Below are 20,501 nucleotides of genomic sequence, written 5' to 3'. Positions count from 1 at the left end.
GGCTCGGAGAATGGGCCAAAATTTGGCAGACGGAGTTTAATGTGGATAAGTGCGAGGTTATCCATTTTGGCTGAAAAAAAATAGAAAGGCAAATTATTATCTAAATGGAAAGCAGGTTCAAAATGTGTCTGTGCAGGGGATCTGGGTATCTTTGTTCATGAATCGCAGAAAGTCAGTATGCAGGTACAGCCTGTAATAAAAAAATCAAATGGACTGGTGTATACGAGTAGAGAAGTGTTGTTGCAATTGTATGGTTGGTAAGACCGTGGGCGCTATTCTCCGAAATGGAGACAAAGGGCGGAATTCTCCGCAATCGGCGTGATGTCCGCCGACCGGCGCCAAAAATGGCGGGAATCAGTCTGGCATCACGCCGCCCCAAAGGTGCGGAATCCTCCTCATCTTGAGTGGCCGAGCCTTATCCTTGAGGGGCCAGGCCCGCGCCAGACTGATTTCCGCCCCGCCAGCTAGCGGGAAAGGCCTTTGGTGCCCCGCCAGCTGGCGCGGAAATGACTTTGCCAGGCGGCGCATGCATGGGAGCGTCAGCGGCCGCTCACGGCATCCCCGCGCATGCGCAGTGGAGGGGGTCTCTTCCGCCTCCGCCATGGTGGAGACCGTGGCGAAGGTGGATGGAAAAGAGTGCCCCCACGGCACAGGCCCGCCCGCGGATCGGTGGGCCCCGATCGCGGGCCAGTCCACCGTTGGGGCACCCCCCGGGGCCAGATCGCCCCGCACCCCCCCAGGACCCCCGGAGCCCGCCCGCGCCGCCTTGTCCCGCCGGTAAGAGAGGTGGTTTAATCCACGCCGGCGGGACAGGCATTCCAGCAGCGGGACTTCGCCCATCCGGGCCGGAGAATCACCGGGGGGGGGGGGGGGGGGGCCGCCAACCGGCACGGCACGATTCCCGCCCCCGCTGAATATCCGGTGCCGGAGAATTCGGCAACCGGCAGGCGCTGGATTCACGCCAGCCCCCGTCGATTCTCCGACCCGGCGGGGGGTCGGAGAATCCAGTCCATTGTGTCTAGTTTTGGTCTCCTTATTTGAGGAAGGATGTGGTGCCATTGAATGCTGGTCAGAGGAGATTCACCGGATTGATTCCGGGGATGAAGGGGTTGACGTATGAGGAGAGATTGAACAATTTGGGCTTATACTCTCTGGAGTTTAGAAGGATGAGAGGGGATCTGATCGAGGTATATAAAATATTAAAAGAGATTGATAAAGTAAATGTAGACAAAATGTTCCCCCTTGTGGAGCAATCTCGAACAAGAGGTCACAGGTATCCGCTGTGAGACAGGATCCTGACACCTTGCAAAGGGTGGTGAACTTCTAGAACTTCTGCCTCATGCTGCGTGGAGTCTGATTCATTAAATCAAGAAGGAGATAAATCTATTTCTGTTTAAAAATGGGTTAATGGGAAATGGGGAACAGTTAGGGAGGTAGATTTGAGACCAAAAGGAGGTCAGCTATGATCTGATTGAATAGTGGAGCAAGCTCGAGGGGCTGAATTGCCTAATTGTGCATCTAGGGCGGGATTCTCCCAACCCCCGCCAGGTCGGAGAATTGCTGGGGGCTGGCGTGAAACCCGCCCCCGCTGGTTGCCGAATTCTCCGGCACCGGATATTCGGCGGGGGCGGGTATCCCCCCCCCCCCCGGCAATTCTCCGGCCCGGATGGGCTGAAGTCCCGCTGCTGGAATGCCTGTCCCACCAGCGTGGATTAAACCACCTCTCTTACCGGCGGTCCAAGGTGGCGCGGGTGGGCTCTGGGGTCCTGGTGGGGGGGGAGGGGCGTGGGGCGATCTGGCCCCCGGGGGGTGCGCCCATGGTGGCCTGGCACGCGATCGGGGCCCACCGATCCGCGGGCGGTCCTGTTCTGTGGGGGCACTCTTTTCCTTCCGCCTTCGCCATGGTCTCCACCATGGTGGAGGCGGAAGAGACCCCCTCCACTGCGCATGCGTGGGGATGCCATGAGCAGCCGCTGACGCTCCCGCGCATGCGCCGCCCGGCAAAGTCAGTTTCGCGGCAGCTGAGGAGCACCAAAGGCCTTTCCCGCCAGCTGGTGAGCCGAAATCAGTCCGGCGCGGGCCTTGCCCCTCAAGGTTAGGGCTCGGCCGCTCAAGATACAGAGGATTCCGCACCTTTGGGGCGGCGCGATGCCGGACTGATTTGCGCCGTTTTTGGCATCGGTCGGCGGACATCGCGCCGATTGCGGAGAATTCCGCCCCTAATTCCTATGTTCCTATGTGGAAAACATTGATATTGACAGTGTGTTGTGATCTGGAATGTGCTGTTTGAAGGGCAGTGGAAGCAGACTCAGCGGGAACTTTCAGAAGTGAATGTGATGGTGAATGGGCAGGGTGATGGCGCAAGAGTAGGAGATTGGGACTACTTGGGTAACTCATTCAAGAGGTAGCACAGCCACAATGGGCAGAATAGTCTCCATTTATGCTGTTAGAATCATTATTTCTTTATTCATTTACGGGATGTGGGCATCACTGGTTAGGCCAGCATTTATTGCCTATCCCAAATTGCCCTTCAGAAGGTGGTGGTGAGCTGCCTTCTTGAATCACTGCATTTCCCTGAAGTATACATAAACCTAGAGTGCTGTAAGGGAAGGAGTTCCAGGATTTTGACGCAGTGACAGCGAAGGAATGGCGATATATTTCCAAGTCAGGATGGTGAGTGACTTGGAGTGGAACCTCCAGGTGGTGGGATTTCCATGTGTCTGCTACCCTTGTCCTTCCTGATGGCTGTGCAGTCGGATCCTGACACATGCGTGGCTGTACAAGCGGATCCTGACACATGCGTGGCTGTGCACGTGGATCCTGACACATGCGAGGCTGTGCACGTGGATCCTGACACATGCGTGGCTGTGCACGCGGATACTGACACATGCGTGGCTGTACAAACTGATCCTGACACATGCGTGGCTGTGCATTCGGATCCTGACACATGCGTGGCTGTGCACGCGGATCCTGACACATGCGTGGCTGTGCACGTGGATCCTGACACATGCGTGGCTGTGCATTCGGATCCTGACACATGCGTGGCTGTGCACGCGGATCCTGACACATGCGTGGCTGTGAACTCGGATCCTGGCACGTGTGGCAGTGCACCTGACTCATGGTACATGTGTGACAGTGCACCTGACTCGTGGTACATGTGTGACAGTGCACCTGACTCCCGGCACATATGTGACAGTGCACCTGACTCCTGGTACATGTGTGGCAGTGCACCTGACTCATGGTACATGTGTGACAGCACAACTGACTTGTGGTACATGTGTGACAGTGCACCTGACTCGTGGTACATATGTGACAGTGCACCTGACTCCTGGCACATGTGTGGCACTGCATTTAGCTCCTGGCGCATGTGTAAGAGTGCATCTGGATCTTGGCATGCGTGCGGCAGGGATCCCAGCTCTGGGCACACGTGTGACAGTGCAGTCTGCTCCTGGCACGCGTGTGGCAGTGAAATCGGCTCCACCTGCTGTTATTTCTCCAGCAGTTTCTGAGAAGCAATTGCATTGTAAACTGTTCTTTCCTGCTTCAATTTGTGGCTTGCCTTGTCTGGGAAAAGATAAAGTATTGTTGCAGTGATGTATACAAGATACTGAGCAGAAATTCTGTATATATTCCAAGACTCAAAACAGAATGGTGAAGCGAACATGGCCTTATCAGATGAGGAGAGTGCTGCACTGAATCAACCGCTAACACCTGATGAGAATAGGATGCACAAATATTCCAGTTCCAGGGACAGGTGCAAGAAAGGGTCAGCCTGCTTCTTACTGACACCTGGTGAGTTCACCGATGGAGGACAGAACAGGAGGGGTAATTAATAATCTCCTTCGAGGTGCATTGGGTGGCAGGGGACATTTAGTTGGGCAAGTTGGTGCTGGGTAGTGACTCTGCCTTCTTCCCATCTCTGCCAGAAGTACATCCATTGCAGGCAGGCCCATTGAAGTTTCCAGAATAATTCAATGCCCACTTCAGGGCCTCTCCCTGGCTCACAATGGTGGGCAGCGGACTCGCCCTGCGCACAGCTTGACCAGCATACTGGCATATGGTGTCAGCTTCTCTGTGTGACCGGGCAGTGGGAAGATGTGAGGGGTGCTCCATTGTCACTCAGCGCCTGATCAAGGGACCTGGCATCAGGGAATCTGACATTCAGGGAGGCGCAACCAGGGCCAGCCTCGTGCCTCAGGGTTCACCCCAGGACCCTAATCGAGCTATCACTCGCCTGTGGCCTCGGGCCCACCATGATCCTGGCTCCTGAGTGGGTGCAATGTCAGAAACTGCCACTGATCCCACTGGCACTGACAGGCAGTGCACAGCTTAGCCTGTGATTGGCTGGCAGCACCCATGTCTGTGGGGGGATGGGAAATTACAGGGCAGTCCCCCTCTTGCCCAGTTAAGTACCTCGTTGGCCATCGCAATGGGAGTCAACAAGAGGCTCTCACCAGCTCCCCATCACCTTCATTAAATCGCACCACCCCACCCTTACCACACTCACACTCGCTCAGTCCTACACATACTAACCTTCACACATACTCACGCTCACTCATATAAACAATAACCCTCACACACACTCACTCATACAAAAACTAGCCCTCACACACATACTCACACACACACTCACTCATACAGACACTGACCCTCACACACACAAACTCACACACCACACTCATACAAACACTAACACTCACGCACACATACTCCCACACACACTCACTCATACAAACACGAACCCTCACACACACATACTCCCACACACACTCACTCATACAAACACTAACACTCACGCACACATACTCCCACACACACTCACTCATACAAACACTAACACTCACGCACACATACTCCCACACACACTCACTCATACAAACACGAACCCTCATGCACACATACTCACACATACTCACACACACTCGCTCATACATACACTAACCCTTGCACACATACTCACACACACTCACTCACACAAACGCTAACCTTCCGCACACATACTCAAACACACACTCATATAAAACTTAACCCTCACGCACACATACTCGCACACACACTCACTCATACAATCACTAACTCTCACGCACACATACTCGTACACACACTCACTCATATAAACACTAACCCTCACACATAAACTCAAACACACACTCATACAAACCTTAATGCTCCGCACACATACTCAAACACACACGCACTCAAAGAAACACTAACCCTCATGCACACACACTCACACACACACTGACTCATAAACAAACTCTGACGTTCACGCACACATGTTCACACACACGCTCACTCATACAAACACTAACCTTGACGCACACATACTCGCACACACACTCACATAAACACGAACGTTCACGCACACATACTCACACACACTCACTCATGTAAACACTAACCCTCAGGCACACATGCTCACACACACCCTCACTCATACAAACACTCACCCTCTGCACACATACTCACACACACTCACTCATACAAACACTAACCCTCACGCACACATACTCACACACACACTCACTCAAACAAACACTAAGCCTCATTCATATATACTGACACACACTCACTCATACAAACGCTAACCCTCACACACACATACACATGCACACTCACTCACATAAGCACAAACCTTCACGCACACATAGGCACACACACACACACACACTCATATTAGATTGGATTGGATTGGATTTGTTTATTGTCACGTGTACCGAGGCACAGTGAAAAGTATTTTTCTGCGAGACGCTCAACAGGTCATTAAGTACATGAAAAGAAAAGGGAATAAAAGAAAATACATAATAGGGCAACACAACATATACAATGTAACTACATAAGCACCGGCATCGGATGAAGCATACAGGGTGTAGTGTTAATGAGGTCAGTCCATTAGAGGGTCATTTAGGAGTCTGGTGACAGCAGGGAAGAAGCTGTTTTTGAGTCTGTTCGTACGTGTTCTCAGACTTCTGTATCTCCTGCCCGATGGAAGAAGTTGGAAGAGTATAAACGCAAACCCTCAAGCACACATACTCACACACACACTCATTCATACAAACACTAACGCTCCGCACACATACTCACACACACTCACTCACTCATACAAACACTAACCCTCACGCTCACATACTCACACACACACACTCACTCATACAAACACGAACCCTCACACGCAAACCCAATCACACACTCACTCATGCAAACACTAATTCTCACGCACAGACTGAACTCACACTCACTCATACAAACACTAATGCTCCGCACATGAACTCAAACACATACTCACTCATACATACTTTAACCCTCATGCACACATACTCACACACACACACACACACTCACTCATACAAACACTAACCGATCGCACACATACTCACAGACACTCACTTATGCAAACACTGATCCTCATGCACACATACTCGCACACACTCACATGAACACTAACCTTCACACACACATACTCACACACACAGTCACTCATAGAAACACTAACAATTAGCACATACACACACTCACTCATACAAACACTAACCTTCATGTACACATACTCACACACACGCTCACTCATAGAAACACTAATGCTCCGCACACGTACTCAAACACATACTCACTCATGCAAACACTAACCCTCATGCCCACATACTCACACACACATACATAAACACTAAGCTTCATGCACACATACACACACACGCACTCACTCATACAAACCGTAACACTTCGCACACATACACACACTCACTCATACAAACACCAACACTCACGCACACATATTCAAACACGCACTCACTCATACAAACACTAATGCTCCGCACACATACTCAATCACATACTCACTCACACAAACACTAGCCTTCACGCACACATACTTACACACACTCACTCATACAAACACTAACCCTCACGCACACATACTCACACGCATTAACTCTTACAAACATTAACCTTCACGCACAAATACTCACACAAACACTAACCTTCATGCACACATACTCTCACACACGCTCACGCATACAAACACTAATCCTCGGCACACATACACACACACTCACTCATACAAACACTAACCTTCACGCACACATCCTCACACACACTCACTCATACAAACACTAATCCTCACGCACACACACTCACACGCAATGGCTCATACAAACAATAACCCTCACGCACACATAATCACACACACTCACTCATACAAACACTAACCCTCACACACAAACTCAAACACACAGTCACTCATACTAACACTTATGCTCCCCATACATACTCAAACACATACTTACTCAGCCAAACACTAACCCTCACGCACACATACTCACACACACTCACTCAGACAAACACTAACCTTAACGCACACATACTCAAACACACATGCACTCATACAAACACTAACCCTCAAGCACACATACTCACACACCGCTCACTCATAAAAAGACTAACCTTGACGCACACATACTCACACACACACTCACTCATACAAACACTAACCCTCCACACACATACTCACACGCACTCACTCATACAAACACTAACCCTCATGCACCCATACTCACACGCATTGACTCATTCAAACATTAACCCTCACGCACACATACTCACACACACACTCACTCATACAAACACTAACCCTCACACACAAACTCAAACACACACTCACTCATACAAACACTAATGCTCCGCACACATACTCAAACATATATTTACTCATACAAACACTAACCCTCACGCACGTATACTCACACACACTCACTCATACAAACACTAACCTTAACACACACATACTCAAACACACATGCACTCCTACAAACACTAACCGTCACGCACACATTTTCACACACACCCACATAAACACTAACATTCACGCTCACTCTTACAAACACTAACCCTCACACACAAACTCAAACACACACTCATTCATACAAACACTAATGTTCCGCACACATACTCAATCACAAACACACTCATACAAACACTAACCTTCACGCACACATACTCAGACGCATTGACTCATACAAACATTAACCCTCACGCACACATACTCACACACACTCATTCATACAAACATTAACCCTCACGCACACATACTCACACACACTCACTCATATAAACACTAACCCTCACACACATACTCACACACAGACTCACTCATACAAACACTAACCCTCCGCACACATACTCACACACACACACTCATACCAACACTAACCTTCATGCACACACACACAAATATACACACTCACTCATGCAAACACTAACACTCATTGACATGTATTCAAACACACACACTCACTCATACAAACACGAACCCTCACGCACACATACTCATACAAACTCACTCATACAAATACTAATCCTCCGCACACATACTCACACACACGCTCACTCATATAACCCTCACGCACACATACTCACACACACACTCACTCATACAAACACTAATGCTCCGCACACATACACAAACACATACTTACTCAGACAAACACTAACCTTCACGCACGTATACTCACACACACTCACTCATACAAACACTAACCTTAAAGCACACATACTCAAACACACATGCACTCATACAAACACTAACCTTCATACTCACACATACAAACACACACACTCACTCATGCAAACACTAACCCTCATGCACACATATTCACACACACATTGACTCATACAAACACTAACCCTCCGCACACATACTCACACGCTCCCACTCATACAAACACCAACCCTCACATACTCACACACATACACTCATTCATACAAACACTAACCCTCACGTACTCACACACATGCTTACTCATACAAAGACTAACTTTGACGCACACATACTCACACACACACTCACTCATACAAAAACTGTCCCTCACACACAAACTCAAACACACACTTTCATATAAGTGCTCCACTCACAGACTCAAAAATATACTCACTCATGTAAACACGAACCCTCATGCACACACATACTAACACACACACTCACACATACAAATAATAACCTTCCACATACATACTCACACACCTCACTCATACAAACATTAACCCTCACGCACACATGCACACACAGACCCTCGCTCATACAAACACTCACCCTCCGCACACATACTCATACACACACTAACCCTCACACACAAACTCAAACACACACTCAATCATGCAACACTAACCTTCACACACATACTCACACACACACTCACTCATACAAACACTAACCCTCCGCACACATACTCACACACACTCACTCATACAAATCACTGACCCTCAAGCACACATACTCACACACTCATACAAACACTAACCTTCATGCACACACTTACAAACACGCACTCACTCATGCAAACAGTAACACTCATGCACACATACTCACACACACACTCACTCACATAAGCACTAAACTTCACGCACACATACGCACACACACATTCACTCATACAAACACTAACCCTCCACACACATACTCACACGTACTCACTCATACAAACACTAACCCTCACGCACCCATACTCACACGCATTGCCTCATTCAAACATTAACCCTCATGCACACATACTCACACACACACTCACTCATAAAAACACTAACCTTGACGCACACATACTCGCACATACACTCACTCATACAAACACTAACCCTCCACACACATACTCACACACACTCACTCATACAAACACTACCCCTCCGCACACATACTCACACACACACTCACTCATACAAACACTAACCCTCACACACAAACTCAAACACACACTCACTCATACAAACACTAATGCTCCGCACACATACACAAGCACATACTTACTCAGACAAACACTAACCTTCACGCACGTATACTCACACACACACTCATACAAACACTAACCTTAAAGCACACATACTCAAACACACATGCACTCATACAAACACTAACCTTCATGCTCACATTTTCACACACACACACATACAAACACACACACTCACTCATGCAAACACTAACCCTCATGCACACATATTCACACACACATTGACTCATACAAACACTAACCCTCCGCACACATACTCACACGCTCCCACTCATACAAACACCAACCCTCACATACTCACACACATGCTTACTCATACAAAGACTAACTTTGACGCACACATACTCACACACACACTCACTCATACAAAAACTGTCCCTCACACACAAACTCAAACACACACTTTCATATAAGTGCTCCACTCACAGACTCAAAAATATACTCACTCATGCAAACACGAACCCTCATGCACACACATACTAACACACACACTCACACATACAAATAATAACCTTCCGCACACATACTCACACACCTCACTCATACAAACATTAACCCTCACGCACACATGCACACACAGACCCTCGCTCATACAAACACTCACCCTCCGCACACATACTCATACACACACTAACCCTCACACACAAACTCAAACACACACTCAATCATGCAACACTAACCTTCACACACATACTCACACACACACTCACTCATACAAACACTAACCCTCCGCACACATACTCACACACACTCATTCATACAAATCACTGACCCTCAAGCACACATACTCACACACTCATACAAACACTAACCTTCATGCACACACTTACAAACACGCACTCACTCATGCAAACAGTAACACTCATGCACACATACTCACACACACACTCACTCACATAAGCACTAAACTTCACGCACACATACGCACACACACATTCACTCATACAAACACTAACCCTCCACACACATACTCACACGTACTCACTCATACAAACACTAACCCTCACGCACCCATACTCACACGCATTGCCTCATTCAAACATTAACCCTCACGCACACATACTCACACACACACTCACTCATAAAAACACTAACCTTGACGCACACATACTCTCACATACACTCACTCATACAAACACTAACCCTCCACACACATACTCACACACACTCACTCATACAAACACTACCCCTCCGCACACATACTCACACACACACTCACTCATACAAACACTAACCCTCACACACAAACTCAAACACACACTCACTCATACAAACACTAATGCTCCGCACACATACACAAGCACATACTTACTCAGACAAACACTAACCTTCACGCACGTATACTCACACACACACTCATACAAACACTAACCTTAAAGCACACATACTCAAACACACATGCACTCATACAAACACTAACCTTCATGCTCACATTTTCACACACACACACATACAAACACACACACTCACTCATGCAAACACTAACCCTCATGCACACATATTCACACACACATTGACTCATACAAACACTAACCCTCCGCACACATACTCACACGCTCCCACTCATACAAACACCAACCCTCACATACTCACACACATGCTTACTCATACAAAGACTAACTTTGACGCACACATACTCACACACACACTCACTCATACAAAAACTGTCCCTCACACACAAACTCAAACACACACTTTCATATAAGTGCTCCACTCACAGACTCAAAAATATACTCACTCATGCAAACACGAACCCTCATGCACACACATACTAACACACACACTCACACATACAAATAATAACCTTCCGCACACATACTCACACACCTCACTCATACAAACATTAACCCTCACGCACACATGCACACACAGACCCTCGCTCATACAAACACTCACCCTCCGCACACATACTCATACACACACTAACCCTCACACACAAACTCAAACACACACTCAATCATGCAACACTAACCTTCACACACAAACTCAAACACACACTCAGTCATACAAACACTAATGCGCCGCACACATACTCAAACACACACTCACTCATAAAAACAATAACCCTCACACACACATACTCACACACACTCACTAATGCAAACGCTAACCCTCATTCACATATAGTCACACACACACTCAGTCATACAAACACTAACCCTCACGCACGCATACTCACACACACACTCACTCCTTCAAACACTAACCCTTACACACAATCTCAAACACACAATCTCTCATACAAATACTAACCCTCACGCACACATACTCACACACACACTCACTTCTTCAAACTCCTTACAGACAATCTCAAGCACACAATCTCTCATACAAACACTAACCCTCACACACACATACGCAAACGCGCTCACATAGACAAACACTAAAACTCACAGACTCCTACTCACACACACACACTCATTAAAACACAAACCCTCATGCACATATCCTCACACACACTCAGTCATACAAACTCTAACTCTCATGCACACATACTGCCACACACACACTTGTATCAACCCAACCCTCACGCGCACACACTCACACACACACTCATTCATACAAACACTAACACTCCGCACACATACTCACACGCACTCACTCATACAAACACCAACCCTCATATACTCACACACACATACTCACTCATACAAACACTACCCTTCACACACAAACTCAAACACACACACTCACTCACACAAACACTAATGCTCCGCACACATACTCAAACACATATTCACTCATACAAACACTTACCCTCACGGACACACACTCACACACACACTCACCAGTATAAACACTAACCCTCCGCACACATACTCACACACACTCACTCATACAAACACGAACCCTCATGCACACATACTCACACAAAACTCAATCATATAAACACTAACCAGCACGCACACATACTCACACACACTCACTCATACAAACACTAACCTTCCCGCACACATACTCACACACACACTCATTCATACAAACACTAACCGTCATGCACAAATACTCACAAACTCACTCATACAAACACTAACCCTCATGCTCACATATTCGCACACACACACTCACTCATGCAAACACTAACCCTCACGCACAAACTCAAACACACACTCACTCATACAAACACTAACCCTCACGCACACATACTTACACACACTCAGTCGTACAAACACTAACCCTCTGCACACATACTCACACACACTCACTCATACAAACACTAACCCTCTGCACACATACACACTCACTCATACAAACACTAACCCTCACGCACATACTTACACACACTCACTAATACAAACACTAACCCTCTGCACACATACACACTCACTCATACAAACACTAACCCTCACGCACACATACTTACACACACTCACTCATACAAACACTAACCCTCTGCACACATACACACACATTCATATAAACACTAACCATCAAGCAAACATAGGCTAATGTGCTCACTCAGACAAACACTAAAACTCACAGACTCATACTCACACACACTCAGTCATACAAACACTAACCGTCATGCACACATACTCACACACAAACTCACTCACATAAACACTAACCTTCACGCACACATACACACACACACACACACTCATACAAACACTAACCCTCACACACAAACTCAAATACACACTCACTCATGCAAACACTAACACTCACGCACAAACTCAAACACACACTCACTCAAACAAACACTTACCCTCACGCACACATACTTACACACACTCACCCATACAAACACTAACCTTCACGCACACATACTCACACACACACTCACTCACACAAACATTAACACTCCGCACACATACTCACACACACTCATACAAACACTAACCGTCCCCCACACATACTCACATACACACTCATTCATACAAACACTAACCATCGGCACACATACTCGCTCAGACAAACACTAACCTTCACGCACACACTCAAACACACACTCACTCATACAAACACAAACCCTCATGCACACATACTCACACACACACTCAGTCATACAAGCACTAACCCTCATGCACACATACTCACACACACACTCATATATACCCAACCCTCACGCGCACACACTCACACACACACTCATTCATACAAACACTAACACTCCGCACACATACTCACACGCACTCACTCATACAAACACCAACCCTCATATACTCACACACAAACTCACTCACATAAACACTAACCTGCACACACACATACTCATACACACAATCACTCACACAAACACTAACCCTCCGCACACATACGCAAACACTCTCTCATACAAACACTAACCTTCAGACACACACTCATTGATACAAACACTAACCTTCCCGCACAAATACTCACACACAAACTCACTCATACAACATTAATCCTCACGCTCACATACTCACACACACACTCATTCATGCAAACACTAACCCTCACGCACAAACTCAAACACAGACTCCCCCATACAGACATTAGCCCTCACACACAAACTGAAACACACACTCAGTCACACACTAATGCACCGCACACATATTCAAACACATATTTTCTCATACAAACAGTCACACTCACGGACTCATACTCACACACAAACTCACTCACATTAACACTAACCTGCACGCACACATACTCACACACACAATCACTCAGACAAACATTAAACCCCCGCACACATACTCTCACACACTCACACTCACAAACACTAACCCTCCACACACATACTCACTCACATACTCCTATAAGCACTAACCCTCACGCACACATACTCACACACACACTCACTCAGACAAACACTAACCTTAACGCACACATACTTACACACACTCGCTCATACATACACTAACCCTTGCACACATACTCACACACACTCACTCATACAAACACTAACCTCAACACACATACTCACACACACACACACTCATATAAACACTAACCCTCACACACACATACACACACAGTCACTCATACAAACACTAACCCTCACGCACACATACTTACACACATTCACTCATTCAAACACTAAACCTCACACACAAAATCAAACGCACACTCACTCATACAAACACTAACCCTCACACACAATCTCAAAGACACACTCACTCATACAAACACTAATGCTCCGCACACATACTCAAACACATACTCGCTCATATTAACACTAACCCTCACACACAAATTCAAACTCACCCTCACTCATACAAACACTAACCCTCACACACAAATTCAAACACACATTCACATATACAAACACTAACCCACATGCACACATATCACACACATTCCCTCATACAAACACTAACCCTCACACACAAATTGAAACACACCCTCACTCATACAAACACTAACCCTCACACATAAATTCAAACACACACTCACTCATACAAACACTAACCCTCACACATAAACTCAAAGACACACTCAGTCATACAAACACTAATGCTCCGCACACATACTCAAACACATACTCACTCATACAAACACTAACCCTGACACACACAAACTCAAACACACACTCACTCATACAAACACTAACCCTCACACACAAACTCAAACACACACTCTCTCATGCAAACACTAATCCCCACACACAAACTCAAACACACACTCTCTCATACAAATACTAACCCTCACACACAAACTGAAACACACACTCAGTCACACACTAATGCACCACACACATATTTTCTCATACAAACAGTAACACTCACGGACTCATACTCACACACAAACTCACTCACATAAACATTAACCTTCACTCACACATACTCACACACACTCATACAAACACTAACCCTCTGCACACATACATGCACACTCATATAAACACTAACCCTCAAGCAAACATACGCAAATGCGCTCACTCAGACAAACACTAAAACTCACAGACTCATACCCACACACACACACTCATACAAACACTAACCCTCACGCACACATACTCACACACACACACTCACACAAACATTAACACTCTGCACACATACTCACACACACTCACTCATACAAACACCAACCTTCCCGCACACATAATCACAGACACACTCATTCATACAAACACTCGCCCTCCGTTCACATACTCACCCGCACTCACTCAGACAAACACTAACCCTCACGCTCACATATTCACAGACACACAGTCACTCATACAACCATTAACCCTCACGCACAAACTCAAACACACACTCATTCATGCAAACACTAACCCTCACGCACAAACTCAAACACAGACTCTCTCATACAGACACTAACCCTCACACAAAAACTGAAACACACACTCAGTCACACACTAATGCTCCGCACACATATTCAAACAGATATTTTCTCATTCAAACAGTAACCCTCACGCACACATACTCACACACACACACTCACTCATACAGTCACTAACCCTCACACACGCAAACTCAAACACACTCACTCAAACAAACACTACCCCTCCGCACACCTCCTCACACATACACTTACTCATAAAAACACTAACCCTCACACACAAACTCAAACACACTCACTCATACAAACACTCCCCCTCCGCACACATACTCACACACACACTCACTCTTGCAATCACTAATGTTCCGCACACATACTGAAACACATACTCACTCATACAAACACTAACTCTCATGCACATATACTCACACACTCATACAAACACTAACCCTCACACACACAAACCCAAACACACTCACTCATACAAACACTAACCCTCATGCACACATACTCACACACACACTCACTCATACATACACTAATCCTCTGCACACATACTGACACACACAATCACTCTTAAACACACTAACCCTCATGCACACATACTCACACACACTCATATAAACACTAACCCTCACGCACACATACACACAGACACACTCCTATAAACACTAACCCTCATGCACACATACGCACACAAACACGCACTCATACATACACTAATCCTCCGCACACATCCTCACACACACTGACTCATAATAAAACACTATGATTCACGCACACATAGTCACACACACGCTCACTCATACAAACACTAACCCTCCGCACACGTACTCACACACACATTCACTCATACAAACACTAACCTTCACGCACACATATACACACACACACTCACTCATACAAACACTAGCCTTCACACACACATACTCTCACACACACTCACTCATACAAACACTAACCCTCATGCACAGATACTAACACACACACTCACTCATACAAACACTAACCCTCATGCCCAGATACTTACACACACTCACTCACTCATACAAATACTAACCTTCACACACACATACTCACACACACATTCACTCATTCAAACACTAAACTACACGCACACATACTCACACACACACTCATATAACCACTAACCCTCATGCACACATACTCACACTCACACTCACTCATACAAACACTAACTGTCCGCACACATACTCTCACACACTCACACTCATATAAACACTAACCCTCACGCACACACACTCACACTCATACAAACACTAACCCTCATGCACAAACACTCACACACACACTCACTCATACAAATACTAACCCTCATGCACACATACTCACACACACGCTCACTCATACAAACACTAACCCTCACGCACACACACTCACACACACACTCACTCATACAAACACTAACCCTCACGCACACACACTCACACACACACTCACTCATACAAATATTAACCCTCACGCACATGTACTCACACACACACTCACTCATACAAACACTAACTGTCCGCACACATACTCACACACACGCTCATTCATGCACACACTAACCCTCTTGCACACATACTCACACACACACTGACTCATAATAAAACACTAAGCTTCACGCACACATACTCACACACACACTCACTCATACAAACACTAACTGTCCGCACACATACTCTCACACACTCACACTCATATAAACACTAACCCTCACGCACACATATGCACACTCACACTCATATAAACACTAACCCTCATGCACACACACTCACACGCACACTCACTCATACAAACACTAACCTTCACGCACACATACTCACACACACACTCACGCATTCAAACACTAATAATCTGCACACATACTCACACACGTACTCATTCATGCATACACTAACCCTCTTGCACACATACTCACACACACACTGACTCATAATAAAACACTAAGCTTTACGCACACATACTCACACACAATCACTCATACAAACACTAACCCTTCGCACACATACTCACATGCACTCACGCATACAAACACTAACCCTCACGCACAAACTCAGACACACACTCACTCATATAATCACTAATGTTCTGCACACATACCGAAACACATACTCACTCATACAAACACTAACCCTCACGCACACATACTCACACACACACTCACTCATACAAACACTAACCTTCACGCGAACATACTCACACACACACACTCACTCATACAGTCACTAACCCATACTCACACAAACTCAAACACACTCACTCATACAAACACTCCCCCTCCTCACACATACTCACACACACACTCACTCATACAATCACTAATGTTCCGCACACATACTGAAACACATACTCACTCATACAAACACTAACCCTCATGCACATCTTCTCACACACTCATACAAACACTAACCCTCACACACACAAACCCAAACACACTCACTCATACAAACACTTACCCTACGCACACATACTCACACACACACTCACTCATATAATCACTAACCCTCCGCACACATACTCACACACACTCACTCATACAAACATTAATCTTCACGCACACATACTCACACACACTCACTCATACAAACACTAACCCTCACGCACAAACTCAGACACACACTCACTCATATAATCACTAATGTTCTGCATACATACCGAAACACATACTCACTCATACAAACACTAACCCTCACGCACACATACTCACACACACACTCACTCATACAAACACTAACCCTCACGCACACATACTCACACACACACACTCACTCATACAGTCACTAACCCTCACTCACACAAACTCAAACACACTCACTCATACAAACACTCCCCCTTCTCACACATACTCACACACACACTCACTCATACAATCACTAATGTTCCGCACACATACTGAAACACATGCTCACTCATACAAACACTAACCCTCATGCACATCTTCTCACACACTCATACAAACACTAACCCTCACACACACAAACCCAAACACACTCACTCATACAAACACTTACCCTACGCACACATACTCACACACACACTCACTCATATAATCACTAACCCTCCGCACACATACTCACACACACTCACTCATACAAACATTAATCTTCACGCACACATACTCACACACACTCACTCATACAAACACTAACCCACATGCACACATGCTCACACACACTCACTCATACAAACACTAACCTCAACACACATACTCACACACACACACACTCATATAAACACTAACCCTCACACACACATACACACACAGTCACTCATACAAACACTAACCCTCACGCACACATACTTACACACATTCACTCATTCAAACACTAAACCTCACACACAAAATCAAACGCACACTCACTCATACAAACACTAACCCTCACACACAATCTCAAAGACACACTCACTCATACAAACACTAATGCTCCGCACACATACTCAAACACATACTCGCTCATATTAACACTAACCCTCACACACAAATTCAAACTCACCCTCACTCATACAAACACTAACCCTCACACACAAATTCAAACACACATTCACATATACAAACACTAACCCACATGCACACATATCACACACATTCCCTCATACAAACACTAACCCTCACACACAAATTGAAACACACCCTCACTCATACAAACACTAACCCTCACACATAAATTCAAACACACACTCACTCATACAAACACTAACCCTCACACATAAACTCAAAGACACACTCAGTCATACAAACACTAATGCTCCGCACACATACTCAAACACATACTCACTCATACAAACACTAACCCTGACACACACAAACTCAAACACACACTCACTCATACAAACACTAACCCTCACACACAAACTCAAACACACACTCTCTCATGCAAACACTAATCCCCACACACAAACTCAAACACACACTCTCTCATACAAATACTAACCCTCACACACAAACTGAAACACACACTCAGTCACACACTAATGCACCACACACATATTTTCTCATACAAACAGTAACACTCACGGACTCATACTCACACACAAACTCACTCACATAAACATTAACCTTCACTCACACATACTCACACACACTCATACAAACACTAACCCTCTGCACACATACATGCACACTCATATAAACACTAACCCTCAAGCAAACATACGCAAATGCGCTCACTCAGACAAACACTAAAACTCACAGACTCATACCCACACACACACACTCATACAAACACTAACCCTCACGCACACATACTCACACACACACACTCACACAAACATTAACACTCTGCACACATACTCACACACACTCACTCATACAAACACCAACCTTCCCGCACACATAATCACAGACACACTCATTCATACAAACACTCGCCCTCCGTTCACATACTCACCCGCACTCACTCAGACAAACACTAACCCTCACGCTCACATATTCACAGACACACAGTCACTCATACAACCATTAACCCTCACGCACAAACTCAAACACACACTCATTCATGCAAACACTAACCCTCACGCACAAAC

The 20,501-nt window shown here is 45.9% G+C and overlaps 1 protein-coding gene across 1 annotated transcript in view; it reads left to right on the top strand.

Moving 5' to 3' along the window:
* LOC140393794 (voltage-gated potassium channel KCNC1-like) overlaps nt 1-20,501 on the top strand; it is an 82,280-nt gene that overhangs the window by 55,410 nt on the left and 6,369 nt on the right. Inside the window, exon 3 of the mRNA XM_072480238.1 lies at nt 3,637-3,792. Within this exon, the coding sequence (XP_072336339.1) occupies nt 3,637-3,792 (156 nt within the window). The remainder of the gene's footprint in view (nt 1-3,636; nt 3,793-20,501) is intronic.

The sequence above is a fragment of the Scyliorhinus torazame genome, chromosome 17 (assembly GCF_047496885.1).
Source record: "Scyliorhinus torazame isolate Kashiwa2021f chromosome 17, sScyTor2.1, whole genome shotgun sequence".
NCBI classification, from domain to species: domain Eukaryota; kingdom Metazoa; phylum Chordata; class Chondrichthyes; order Carcharhiniformes; family Scyliorhinidae; genus Scyliorhinus; species Scyliorhinus torazame.
Note: the sequence above shows the minus strand (reverse complement) of the source record. Positions and strands in the feature narration are given on the sequence as shown.